The sequence below is a fragment of the Doryrhamphus excisus genome, chromosome 8, assembly GCF_030265055.1.
Source record: "Doryrhamphus excisus isolate RoL2022-K1 chromosome 8, RoL_Dexc_1.0, whole genome shotgun sequence".
NCBI lineage: Eukaryota > Metazoa > Chordata > Actinopteri > Syngnathiformes > Syngnathidae > Doryrhamphus > Doryrhamphus excisus.
In genome coordinates, this window is record NC_080473.1 from 9,864,832 (window position 1) to 9,878,559 (window position 13,728).

The following is a 13,728-nucleotide window of genomic DNA, read 5'->3' on the forward strand; positions in this document are numbered from 1 at the left end:
CGTGACCCGGAAGAAGCGATAGGAAAGAGAATACTTACATGTCAACAAATGATTAACAGTTTATTGCTAAATCGTGATTTTTTTGGATGGAACAACACTTCCTACAGTTGCACTAGAGAATCGCAGAGGCAATTTTCCGAAAGTGGTGCCTTTTGCGTGGTTGTTAGTGCACTAGTAATCTTTCTTTATTGATCTGTGAATCTTGACTCGAAATAACAAAAAAGCAGTAAAGTGACATTTCTGCAAATAAAAAAACATTGTATGTGGGTATTCTGAGAAACAGGTTAGAACGTTTTAATTTTTTACATTTTTTAAGGGCTTAAAACTTGAGAACTTTTCCAATGTTTGGTAATTTCCGACGACACAGGAACGCAACATTTCACATCCACCACTGTGATGTAGTAAACCTAACATCCACAGGGTGGCCTTGGCAAACTGAACCAGTCCAGTTGTGTTTGATTTTTTCCCATTCATTTGTATATCTGGGGAATTTTTCATTCGTATTTTTTATTATATCTTTTGATTCGTTGATTTTGAACTTTTTCCAGAATATGACAATGTAAATCAATGCCGTCGTTATGTGGTAATTCACATTCATGGAAGTGAAGTATCATCCCTAGGGAGATTTCAGCATCATGAATTGAAAGCTATGGATAATGTATGACCCCCCCCCCCCCCCCCCAATAGAATCCATTCCCTTCCCGTCATTATGTCATTAGGACATGTTGACATTAAACTGTTTATTTACAGAGTTTACGCAATGTGTTGGCTTTTCTTTTGTTTTGCAATTGTAAAAATAACATTATTTCTTAGGTTTAATTTGCCATTATCATTATTAGACATTAACATTCTAGAAAAGAACATTTTAATTTCATAATATCTATCCCAGCACATGCCATCTAGGTGGCATTTTTTTTGACCGAGGCTAAGAAGGCACACGGATGCTTTAAGTGTCGTGGGAGATTTGAATTCGAGTAAAATTAATTGATAAAAATATCCTAAAGTAATACAAATACAATTTGAGGAACATATAAAATAGGAATTTTGTGTGCTTTAAATTCAATATGAATTATTTTTTATGATGCACCTTTCACAGTGACCTTGCCCCGCCTCCTTTGCCATTGTCTCTCTCTCTCTCTCCCACTCTCTCTCTCTCTCTCGTCTTAATTTGCGTGGGACTCTCTCCCTACTCCTTTCATTGCACATCCAAAAAGACAAAAGATACAGTCCGAAGCCTTGGTTTTTAAAAAGCTTTAAAAGATGACTTTCCTCAAGTGCCTTCTCTCGCTTAAGAACGAACTCATCCTCTTCTTGGCTCCACTTCTCCTCCTGCCATTGCCTTTGGTGATCGGGACGTCGGTATGTACATTTTTTTTTCTTTTTTAGTAAAAAAGAGTTTGAATAGTTACTTTAAAATACCGCGATTTTTGCTTTTTTTTTTTTTTTTAGCGCGCAGATAATTTTTACATGATACATTTGAACTAACCTTCATTGGAATTCTAACATGTTTTCTTTGCACCTGTTGTAATGTGGGATTAAATGAAATACAGGACATCATAACGTACAGTGCTGCCGGAGCCCCTCCTGTGTTATTTTAACTCCTTGTTCACATATGAGGGGGTCTTGCCCAGCGTGGGAACCCCGCGTGCACGCTGTGACACGCAGACACGCACACGGCCTGCACCAATGTTGTCATAAAGACTTCAGAGCTGCTCGTTCATATGAACAAACTGTGCTGCCTAAAGAGATAGTCATTGACGTTGATAGTGGATCCTTGTAGTCATTCACATTGATAGCGGATGCTTTTCACTGTTTATTGTGCCTCAAGATGTCAAAACAAAAGTGCTGATAAGCAGCACCCTTTGAACCATCATAACACTTTCAATTATATAAGAGTTAATAATGATAGGGAGGGTGTAAATAAGCACACCTGTCACTTTTTTCATCATTAGCCATGTTTACATGAGTTTTTTCTTTTTCAGAATTACTTTTATGAAAACAATGGTATCCATGGAAAGGAATATTCCAATCTCTTGTTTACATGCGTCGCTATAATCAAACAATAGTCAATGAGGCATGCGTTGTAAAGCGTAAACATCAACATCAAGTGATACCGACTTCCCCGAGTTTTTCTTTCACTTGTTGGAATAACTCCGCATTGCCAGTTTTTCGTTTGTCCAGTCTTGAAATTTAGTTTCGATCAAAAACAAACTTTCCGCAGCAGTCCAGTGCCGATTGCTAGCCTCCATTTTTAAAACCGAAGAATATCTCAAGGTGCATGTTACGTCATATCTGAGCATGCACTAAAATAACGCACCTGGGTGTAATGTATGAATAATACTTAGATATACTGTACTTTGGAGTAGTCTGTGTACAGCTTGTATAGCATTTTTACTATCTAATTTACTGTTTAATGTTCCTTGTGTGTATTTTTTTACATGCAGCAAGCAGAATGTGCCTATGTGATCATTCTGATGGCGGTGTACTGGTGCACCGAAGTCCTGCCGCTGGCTGTGACGGCTCTGCTCCCAGCACTCCTTTTCCCGTTGTTTGGTATCATGGAATCCCAGAGTGTGAGTAAAATCTCTACGTCATCTATAGCATGATATGGACAAAAGTATGCCAGAAAAAAAGAAGAAAAAAAAGAAAAAAGGTGCTGGAGGCTATCCCAGCTGTCTTCGGGCGAGAGGCGGTGTACACCCTGGACTGGTGGCCAGCCAATCACAGGGCACATATAGACAAACAACCATTCACACTCACATTCATACCTATGGACAATTTGGAGTCGCCAATTAACCTAGCATGTTTTTGGAATGTGGGAGGAAACCGGAGTACCCGGAGAAAACCCACGCATGCACGGGGAGAACATGCAAACTCCACACAGAGATGGCTGAGGGTGGAATCGAACTCGGGTCTCCTAGCTGTGTGGCCTGCGTGCTAACAACTTGTTCCACTGTGCAGCCCTTGCTATATACTGAAATGCATGCTAGGTTAATTGGCAACTCTAAATTGCCCCGTGATTGGCTGGACAAGTCCAGGGTGTATCATGCCTCTAGCCCAAAGGCAGCTGGTATAGGCTCCAGCAATTCAGTTATATCACAGTCGGGTCTGATGATTTACTATCCACTGAGAAGAACTCAACACACATTGTAGTCTAAATATCTAAGTGAGTACCAATATAATTGTGTCTTGCTAAGGTCAAACATGGTGGTGGTAGTGTCATGGTCTGGGGGTACATGAGGGTTGCTGGTTACTGGGAAGTCTAAATATATTCAAGTTCTGTGTTACTATGGTACCCATTATGTATGGTCATATCACCTCGTACTTCAGTATGTGACAAAAAAAATAAAAATTAGGAAAGCAGGAAGTGAACAAATGTAACAGTTACTGATTGTAAAAGTACCAGATGGAAGGGTAGGATTTAATAAGCTTTGCTTCTTCCTACTCCTTTTGGACATGTGGAACTGTGAACTGATTATGTGATGCATTCAATTGTAATCTGATGCATGTTCAAATAAAATAAAACTATTACCATGACTGACCTTTGACCCTGTCCTTTCAGGTGTGCATGCAGTACCTGAAGGACACAAACTTGTTGTTTGTGGGGGGTCTGATGGTGGCCGTCGCCGTTGAGCACTGGAACCTGCACAAGCGTATCGCTTTGAGGGTTCTTCTGCTAGTTGGTGTGCGTCCGGCACTGTGAGTTGCATAAAGAGCCCCGCATCTAATCAGATATCTGTTACCTCTGCCAAGGAAATTATGGAATAATTGGGATGATTCAGTTGATGATGTGCAACAGTTTTAGGATGTTTGTGTAGTATTCTTCTAAGGACATTCCCATTGTTTCCTTATCCAAACATTTGCTTCTTCCAAGGGTTCCCATTTTTATGAGAATCATATCCTATTCCAAATAGGTTTCAATGACATTAAATTGTGTATTAAAACGCTTGTATCTCTTTCAAATACTGTAATTTGTTGTGCTTTTGTCGGACCATCAATGTTGGATTCAGATGAAATTTTCGTCGTTAGTAAGACTAATGAGGCCCCCCCTTCCCGCTCTAACGTTCAATATTTTGCAGGCTCATGTTGGGTTTTATGAGCGTGACGGCCTTCTTGTCCATGTGGATCAGTAACACAGCCACCACAGCCATGATGGTGCCTATTGTTCAAGCAGTGCTGGAGGAGCTCAACAACAGCGAGGCGCAGATACCTCAGATCCTGAGCTCGGAGGAAAACCAGATATCTGATGTGGATGGCAAGCAGGCTCCACATTCGGAGAAACAGTCTGATTCAACAGGTGAGACATTTTTAAGATTAGACTTACAGTATTATGTTCTTATGTTATGATCTCAGACATGGTCTTTTTTTTTTGAAGGCCCTGTGGTGGTGACTTTCTTGGATGCTTCTGTGGAGGTGAGCAGGCATAAGGAGGCAGCGGAAAGACTGAAAATGTGCAAAGGAATGACACTGTGCGTCTGCTACGCTGCTAGCATCGGCGGCACCGCCACGCTGACTGGGACTGGTCCCAATCTGGTGTTGAAGGGCCAAATGAGCCAGTAGGGTGTTGTAGTACGACAATTCTCCAGTATATTATACTCCATTGTTACTCATTTGTCCGTCATTTTGTTGTCTTCAGACTCTTCCCTGAAAATGGTGACGTGATTAATTTCGCCTCCTGGTTTGGATTCGCCTTCCCGAACATGATCCTCATGCTCACACTGGCTTGGTTGTGGTTGCAGTTTGTCTTCGTTGGATTCAAGTAAGTTCACAAATGGTTGAAGTCGACTTCAAGAAAGTTCTGGGATTGACTACAAAGGTGGTACATTTTGTTCTGTCCATCCATCCATTTTCCTCCGCTTATCCGGGTCCGGGTCGCGGGAGCAGCAGTCTTAGTAGGGAAGCCCAGACTTCCTGGTCCCCGGCCACCTCCTCCATCTCCACCGGGAGGACACCAAAGCGTTCCCAGGCCAGCTGTGAGACATAGTCCCTCCAGCGTGTGTCCTAGGTCTGCCTTTTCCCGGCTGGGCATGCCCGGAACACCTCACCAGGGAGGCGTCCGGGAGGCATCCGGACTAGATGCCCGAGCCACCTAAACTGACTCCTCTCAATTTGAAGGAGAAGCTGCTCTACTCTGAGTCCAGCTACCCTACGGAGGAAACTCATTTCATTTGTTGTGTCCAGCTTTAGAAAAACATGGGGCTGCGGTGCTGTGAAGACAGAGAAGGAGATTGCCGCCTACAATGTGATCCGAGAGCAGCATCGTCTTCTGGGGCCCATGTCATTTGGAGAGATCAGCGTCCTGGGTCTCTTCATTCTGTTGGTGGTCTTGTGGTTCACACGGGATCCAGGTTTTGTGCATGGCTGGGCAACAGACATCTTTAACTCCAAAGCAGAGTATAAATCCTTTTCCAATTAAACACCTAATTTGTATTTTTTTTTTGCCTATTTCCTATGACATCGTCATGTCTCTTCTCAGGTATGTTACGGATGCTACTGTGGCGATCTTCATTGCTGTTCTTCTATTTGTTCTTCCATCTAAACCTCCTCGTCTCTGTTCATGGAGGAGACAACGTTTTGACACAGGTTGTACATTTTGTATGTACAAATAATGTTTGCATGTCATCATTGTGAAATGCTATTAAAAAAAAAACGTTACTGGTTCTTCAGTGTCCCATCAAACTTCAACCTCAATCCCTCGTCTGCTAAGCTGGAAAGTTGCCCAAAAGAAGTTACCATGGGGAATTGTGCTTCTTCTTGGAGGAGGTTTTGCTCTCGCCAAAGGGAGTGAGGTAGGTGGTAGTAATCATCATAAAGTAACGAGTACTGTTCAAGAAGGGATGCATTTAGTTTATCCTAGTTAATGACGCTTAAAGGCAGTGCATAATAAGCTGAATAGGATTCATTCATTCATTCTCTGCCTACACATGCATGAGGAGTGCATGCAAACTACATCTATACAGACAGTTCCTTGTCAGGATTCAAACCCGGTGCGAAATTGTGTTTAGAAAGAAACAGTTTAAATTCAAAAACACACTAAATTTTGGAGATACTTGCTTTTTTGCACATTTTTTTCTACAATAAGACACTTAAGTAGGGCGGCACGGCGGTCTAGTGGTTAGCGCGCAGACCTCACAGCTAGTTCAATTCCACCCTCGGCCATCTCTGTGTGGAGTTTGCATGTTCTCCGGGTACTCCGGTTTCCTCCCACATTCCAAAAACATGCTAGGTTAATTTGGTGACTCCAAATTGTCCATAGGTATGAATGTAAGTGTGAATGGTTGTTTGTCTATATGTGCCCTGTGATTGGCTGGCGACCAGTCCAGGGTGTACCCCGCCTCACGGCCGAAGTCAGCTGGGATAGGCTCCAGCACCCCCGCGACCCTTGTGAGGAAAAAAGCGGTAGAAAATGAATGAATGAATGAAGACACTTAAGTAGGGTGGCACAGCAGACTAGTGGTTAGCGCGCAGACCTCACAGGAGACCAGGGTTCAATTCCACCCTCAGCCATCTCTGTGTGGAGTTTGCATGTTCTCCCCGTGCATGCGTGGGTTTTCTCCGGGTACTCCGGTTTCCTCCTACATTCCAAAAACATGCTAGGTTAATTGGTGACTCCAAATTGTCCATAGGTATGAATGTGAGTGTGAATGGTTGTTTGTCTATATGTGCCCCGTGATTGGCTGGCGACCAGTCTAGGGTGTACCCCGCCTCACGCCCGAAGTCAGCTGGGATAGGCTCCAGCACCCCCCGCGACCCTCGTGAGGAAAAGCGGTAGAAAATGAATGAATGAATGACACTTAAGTGTTTAGAATGGAACCACAGACAAGAAACGGGTTTTTCCTCAAATTCTGACTGACATCTGATTGACATCACTAACATCACAATTATCTGATATCATGTTCTCCGTAGGTTTCGGGACTCTCCAGGTGGATGGGAGATCAAATGACCCCCCTACAGAGCATCCCTCCTTGGGCGATTGCTATCATCTTATGCCTCCTGATTGCGATCTTCACGGAATGCACCAGCAATGTGGCCACTGCAACGCTCTTCCTACCCATCTTAGCCTCAATGGTAAGAAAAAAGAAATGTATTTAAAAATATGCATTACAAGCTGTGGAATATGATAGTAGTGGTTCAGCGAGGTGAAGTGCTTCTTTTCAGTAGTTTTCCCCCAATTTGGAACACAGCATTCAAACCACTCACTCCCAGTGGGAGTCTGCCTATTCGTCGCCTGTTTGGTTACCCATCTAGTTGCCCATTCAAGCTGAATGTGTTTGGCCCCCTTCCCCGGGCCCCACCTCCCATTTGCACCCTGCCAAACACGGCAATTCACTCTAGGGCCTTGCAATGCAGGCCACCCCGCCGCGCAGGCTGAAGAATGGCATTACTGTCTGCCCTGGTCGAGCTCTGGAAGTGGGTGCCAGAGTCTGGCGTGCAAAAGACAGTGTGTTCAGAAAGCTGTACTGAGATAGACATTTAGAGACGGGATAGGGATAGAGGAACATCGGAATCATTGGTTGCAAGTGCTTGAACGTTAGGCAGAGTTATGGCTTGTGACTTGTCACAGGATGTCAGATCCTTTTATGCAAACAATTTATTTGTGGGGGGCGGCACAGCGGTCGAGTGGTTAGCGCGCAGACCTCACAGCTAGGAGACCAGGGTTCAATTCCACCCTCGGCCATCTCTGTGTGGAGTTTGCATGTTCTCAACCGTGGGTTTTCTCCAGGTACTCCGGTTTCCTCCCACATTCCAAAAAAACATGCTAGGCTAATTGGCCACTCCAAATGTGAGTGTGAATGGTTGTTTGTCTATATGTGCCCTGTGATTGGCTGGCCACCAGTCCAGGGTGTACCCCGCCTCTTGCCCAAAGACAGCTGGGATAGGCTCTAGCATCCCCCGCGACCCTCGTGAGGAAAAGCAGTAGAAAATGAATGAATGAATGAATTTGTGGTGCTAGAATTGACAAATAAAAGTCTGATGGCGGGCGGCACGGCCGTCGAGTGGTTTGCGCGTAGACCTCACAGCTAGGAGGACCAGGGTTCGATTCCACCCTTGGCCATCTCTGTGTGGAGTTTGCATGTTCTCCCTGTGCATGCGTGGGTTTTCTCCGGGTACTCCGGTTTCCTCCCACATTCCAAAAACATGCTAGGTTAATTGGCGACTCCAAATTGTCCATAGGTATGAATGTGAGTGTGAATGGTTGTTTGTCTATATGTGCCCTGGGATTGGCTGGCGACCAGTCCAGGGTGTACCCCGCCTCGCGTCCGAAGACAGCTGGGGTCCCCCGCGACCCTCGTGAGGAAAAAGCGGTAGAAAATTAATGAATGAATGAAGTCTGATGGCCTCTGATGGAACGTGGTCCATGTTTAAGATAAGATAAGATATTCCTTTATTCCCTCAGTGGGGAAATTTGCATTGCACAGCAGCAAGAGTACAGAATCAGTTAAGCAGTACAAAATACACAATATTAAAAAACAAAACAAAACAATATAAACAACCCAAGTATTAACAAATCAACAATTTTACCCAGAGTTTTACCATGTTTGCTACTAGGCTTACAATTTAAAGTATTTTGGATTCACCACAAATGAATTTCTTATCTTTATGGGAACTATTCAAGGAGGCTTGGCTGAATCATACTTATGATTTAAAACAAAAAAAACAAACAAAACTTCAAATGATCTTCTAATCAGTTGGGTTCAAAAACATGCGGTCAAATGCAACGTATCCAAAATCACTGGCTGTTCACCGTTTCCATGTTTTTCAGCTTGGGTGGTATAATTTAAGAACCTTAAATTATTGTGAGATCTTGCACTGTCGGACGTGCGAGTCACAGGGAGAGTAATGTTTACATCATTACAGTCTTTCATTATTGTCAACAATCCGGTGCTTTTTCTATTTTCAAGGCCGTGACTCAGTCCTGAGTTTGCAGGAATACACGTCAATTACACCTGCCTAATGAGAGTTTTTGTCCCAGACAGACTAGTTTAGGTAGTGGTTGTGGTTGCCCGTTGAGACGGTTGTTGGATTTAGCTGATGTCTGCGTGTATCTGCAGTCGCAGTCCATTGGAATGAACCCCCTGTACGTCATGGTGCCTTGTACTCTGAGTGCCTCCTTTGCCTTCATGCTGCCCGTCGCCACACCTCCCAACGCCATTGTCTTCTCTTATGGATACCTCAAGGTTTCAGACATGGTGAGTATGACTTTGTTGATAAATACAACATTGTCCACAGCGAGCCACCCATCTTTCAAACTCATCTTTCAGGCCAGGACGGGAATAGTCATGAACATCATCGGTATACTTTGCATCACTCTCGCCATCAACACATGGGGCCGGGCCATGTTTCACCTGGACTCCCTCCCCACATGGGCCAATGTCACCGGACCATGAGGCTGTTCTGGTTCCCCTACTTCAAAAAAGATCTCCGAGCAGAACCACGACATGGTCGAACATGGTCTGCAGTGCTGACACACCAAGACTACAACCGTGTGTTTTTTTTTTACTCACACCAGAGTCAAGCTTAGGAGATAAAGTGGTGATGAGATCAGATCAGAAGAGGGAAATGACCTAATTGCTATTAACAAAACCAAAAATAAGATAAACATTACAGTATGAAAGAAATTAACAGTAATAGCCTGCTCTTACATTGCCTGCTGAAGACGTCTTTAACAGCAATAATAGTGCTAGAGGCATTTATCTGAGCATGAGAGGATGAGTTCTATGAAAAGATACATATCAACGAGATGTTAAATGCTGCATTGATGTTAATATTTAAGTAATAATAATACACTAATACATTTACATATAAAATCAAAAATGTTCCTCAGGCTCAACATGTGTTTGTTTACTACAAATGAATAAAAAAGCTCCCCAGTTAATTCTACACTACTAATAATGAAAATGTGCAACTCCACCGAATGAAATATATGATGATTATATGGCAAATGTTGCGTATAGACTGATATATTGTGAATACGACAAATAAATAAACCACTCATGTAACTAATTTGGTGCTTCCAGCATCATTTGAGCTTTGATGATATGGTTAAAACTAAAGACATCTGCACATGACTGGAAACACATGCTGGAAAAAGCCTGTTAAAATGAATTAAATCAATGCTGTATGAGACATTATGAGTCACACAATGCAATGAAATCTGTCTAGAGTGCTGTATTTTTTAACAGTTGTATTTATATATTTTCTAAAGACTTTTGTGTATGTAATAAATTCCTTATTTGTGTTGCACATGTTCTTGGCAATAAACATTATTCTGATACTGAGAAGATCTCTCTATCTCTAGTGGTTTTATATGAAAAGTATTTCTAGAATATTCACATATATAAACATGGAACAGTGATGAACCTTCCAGGACCAAAATTACTCCAGAATGCAATCCAATCCAATCCACTTTATTTATATAGCACATTTTATAAACAGAGTTTCCAAAGTGCTGCACAGACTAGTAAAAATAAAAAGTAATAATCCAAAACTAAAAGAGCATTTAAGAAATAAAATAATAAAATAGATATTAAAATATTAAAAACAAGAAACAAAGCAATAAAAGTATAAAAAATAGAACCAATTACAATAAAAACGAAGAACTAAAAGACACAGGACCATACGACTCACTCTGAGTTAAAAGCCAGAGAATAAAAGTGGGTTTTAAGACGAGACTTAAAGCTTTCGATATTGGGGGCCTTTTTTACTTGGGAGGGCAGAGAGTTCCATAGTTTGGGGCCGACCACAGAAAAGGCTCGGTCCCCCCTGGTCTTAAGTCTCGTCTTGGGCACCACAAGTTGGAGCTGGCCCTCGGACCTCAGTGACCGAGCTGGAGAGTAAACTTGGATGAGGCCCGAGATGTATTTGGGGGCCAGCCCATTCAACGCCTTAAAAACAAACAATAAAATCTTAAAATCAATCCTAAAACGAACAGGCAACCAATGTAGGGAGGCCAGAATTGGGGTGATGTGCTCCCCCTTTTTGGTTCCTGTTAAAAGCCGTGCCGCAGAGTTCTGGACTAACTGTAAGCGGGAAAGAGACTTTTGGCTAATGCAGCGATGACTCATCCGAGAAGTCACAAAAGACCCCACAACAACATCCAAAGAACTGCAAACTTCACTTACCTCAGTTAAGGTCAGTGTTCATGACTCCATGACACTGGGCATGGCAGCGTTCCAAGACCAAAACCACTGCTGAACAAAAGGAACATGAAGGCTCGTCTTTTGCCAGAAAGCATCTTTGATGATTGCCAAGACCTTTGGGAAAATAATCTGTGGTTTGACAAAAAGACAAAAGTTGAACAATGAACAAAAGCCCATTATATCTGGCGTAAAAGTAATGGTAATGGTTTTATTTCATTTGAACATGCATCAGATTACAATTGAATGCATCACATAATCAATTCACAGTTCCACATGTCCAAAAGGAGTAGGAAGAAGCAAAGCTTATTAAATCCTACCCCTCAATCTGGTACTTTTACTATTTTCTATGTATTCTATGTATTTCTATAATACAGTTGACATAATGGGTACCATAGTAAGTGTCAATATAGTGATATATATAGCACATCATGACTGGTTCAAGACTCTTCATCCTTGTATTTAGCAAACATCAACTGCTTGTATTGTTTCTTGAATTGGCTCATCGTTGTGCATTGTTTGAGTTCCTTACTCAATCCATTTCATAGTTTGATTCCACATACTGAAATGCTATGGCTTTTTAACGTAGTCCTAGCATATAAGTGTTTCAAATGTAGTTCTTCCCTGAGATCATATTTCTCCTCTCTTGTAGAGAAGTATTGGATGACATTTTTAGCTAATTGGTTATTTTTAGCCTTATGCATTATTTTAGCTGTTTGAAGATTAACTGTATCAGCAAGTTTAAGTATTTGTGATTTTAGAAATAAGGAGTTAGTTAGTTAGTTAGTTAGTTAGTTAGTTAGTTAGTTAGTTAGTTAGTTAGTTAGTTAGTTAGTTAGTTAGTTAGTTAGTTAGTTAGTTAGTTAGTTAGTTAGTTAGTTAGTTAGTGGACATGCTGGTGTGTTTTGGCGCATTGTCATTGAAGAGTATTGAACCAGTCATGATGTGCTATATATATCACTATATTGACACTTACTATGGTACACATAATGTCATTGTATGGTCATATTACCTCATACTTCGGTACGAGGTGCATTATTAAAAAAAATAAAAAAATACAAAAAAACTATATTATGGAAAGCAGGAAGTGAACAAATGTAACAGTTACTGATTGTAAAAGTACCAGATGGAGGGGTAGGATTTAATAAGCTTTGCTTCTTCCTACTCCTTTTGGACATGTGGAACTGTGAACTGATTATGTGATGCATTCAATTGTAATCTGATGCATGTTCAAATGACGAAATAAAACCATTACCATTACCTCTGAATGGCTGAAGAGAAACAAACGAAGACATTTGAGTGGCCTAGGCCAAGTCCTGACCTAAATCCTATTGAGATGCAGTGTCACGACCTCAAAAAGGCGCTCCATGCTGGAAAACCTTCCAACGTGGCTGAATGACAACAATTCTGCAAAAATGAGTGGGCCAAAATTCCTCTACAGACTCAAGTTACTGCAAACATTTGGTTGCAGTTGTTGTTCAGAGTGGCCCAACCAGATATTCGTTTTAGGGGGAAATCACTTTTTCACACAGGTTAGGAATCAAAAGTTTAATTTTAAAAACGGCATTTTGTGTTCATGTTGCAATATGAACGTGTTTCTTCCAACTGTAAAAAACAAGATGAACCATCACCACTAAGCCATTACACATGCTTTTCTGCTTAATTTGTGGTTTTGGGAAGTTCATGTAGTGCCGTAAACACAGTAGGCCACAGTAGGAGTATGAGTAAAGCACACTAAACCACATCTGAGAGACAACTCCCATTGTGTGTGTAGGTGCTCTGTGTCACCATCCTTTTTCTGGAGATAGTTCCATAAGGTGAGGGCGGCCTGCCTGGTCACACAGTCTCTTGATGCTTTGGTAACACTGTATCGACAGCGCTCTATATTTCATAGTAGAATTCTAAGAAGTAGTCTATGTGTTTAAGTACAATAGAAATGTAACAGTAAAGCAGTTGTGACCTCTCTGAATCAGACGTGAAGATCAGGTCAAGATGACTCAAAAACAATGCTAAATTGGGAACTCCACCTAAAATTTCAACAAGTTCCAACTTAAGGGACCAAAGACAACCCTTATTTTCCATAAAAGCAGAGTGGAAGTCCATGGAAGAAATATTGATGCAGATTCCAGGAAAGGGGCCTCAATTCTTAACAAAATTAATCAGTCTAATGCAGTGGGGGCTGCACGAGTGGTTAGCGCGCAGGCCTCACAGCTAGGAGACCCGAGTACAATTCCACCCAGTTTTCTCCGGGTACTCCGGTTTCCTCCCACATTCCAAAAACATGCTAGGTTAATTGGCGACTCCAAATTGCCCATAGGTATGAATGTGAGTGTGAATGGTTGTTTGTCTAATGGTTGTTTTTCAGTTTTTTTTTCATAAATGCTGAAAAATGAAACAGATGAAGGGCCACTAAAGCACATAGGTGAAAAAGCAGATTATTATTACAAACTTCTGTATTTGCTTTTTTCCCTAATTATTGGATTTAAACTTTTTTCTTAAATAATATTTGGAATTTTCTTACTTATATTATGACTTTATTCAAATATTTTAGCTTTTTCCCAATCTAATGTACCAAAAATATAACTTTTAT

The 13,728-nt window shown here is 41.6% G+C and overlaps 1 protein-coding gene across 1 annotated transcript; it reads left to right on the forward strand.

Moving 5' to 3' along the window:
- The first annotated feature begins 1,198 nt into the window (after nt 1-1,198).
- Nucleotides 1,199-10,195, forward strand: slc13a5b (solute carrier family 13 member 5b). The gene is made up of 12 exons (XM_058080427.1): nt 1,199-1,359; nt 2,445-2,573; nt 3,563-3,699; nt 4,080-4,297; nt 4,376-4,556; nt 4,637-4,759; nt 5,182-5,394; nt 5,477-5,583; nt 5,668-5,789; nt 6,907-7,068; nt 9,054-9,191; nt 9,264-10,195. Exons 1-12 carry the CDS (start codon nt 1,261-1,263, stop codon nt 9,387-9,389), a joined length of 1,755 nt encoding a protein of 584 aa, XP_057936410.1. The 5' UTR covers nt 1,199-1,260; the 3' UTR covers nt 9,390-10,195.
- The last annotated feature ends 3,533 nt before the right edge of the window (nt 10,196-13,728 follow it).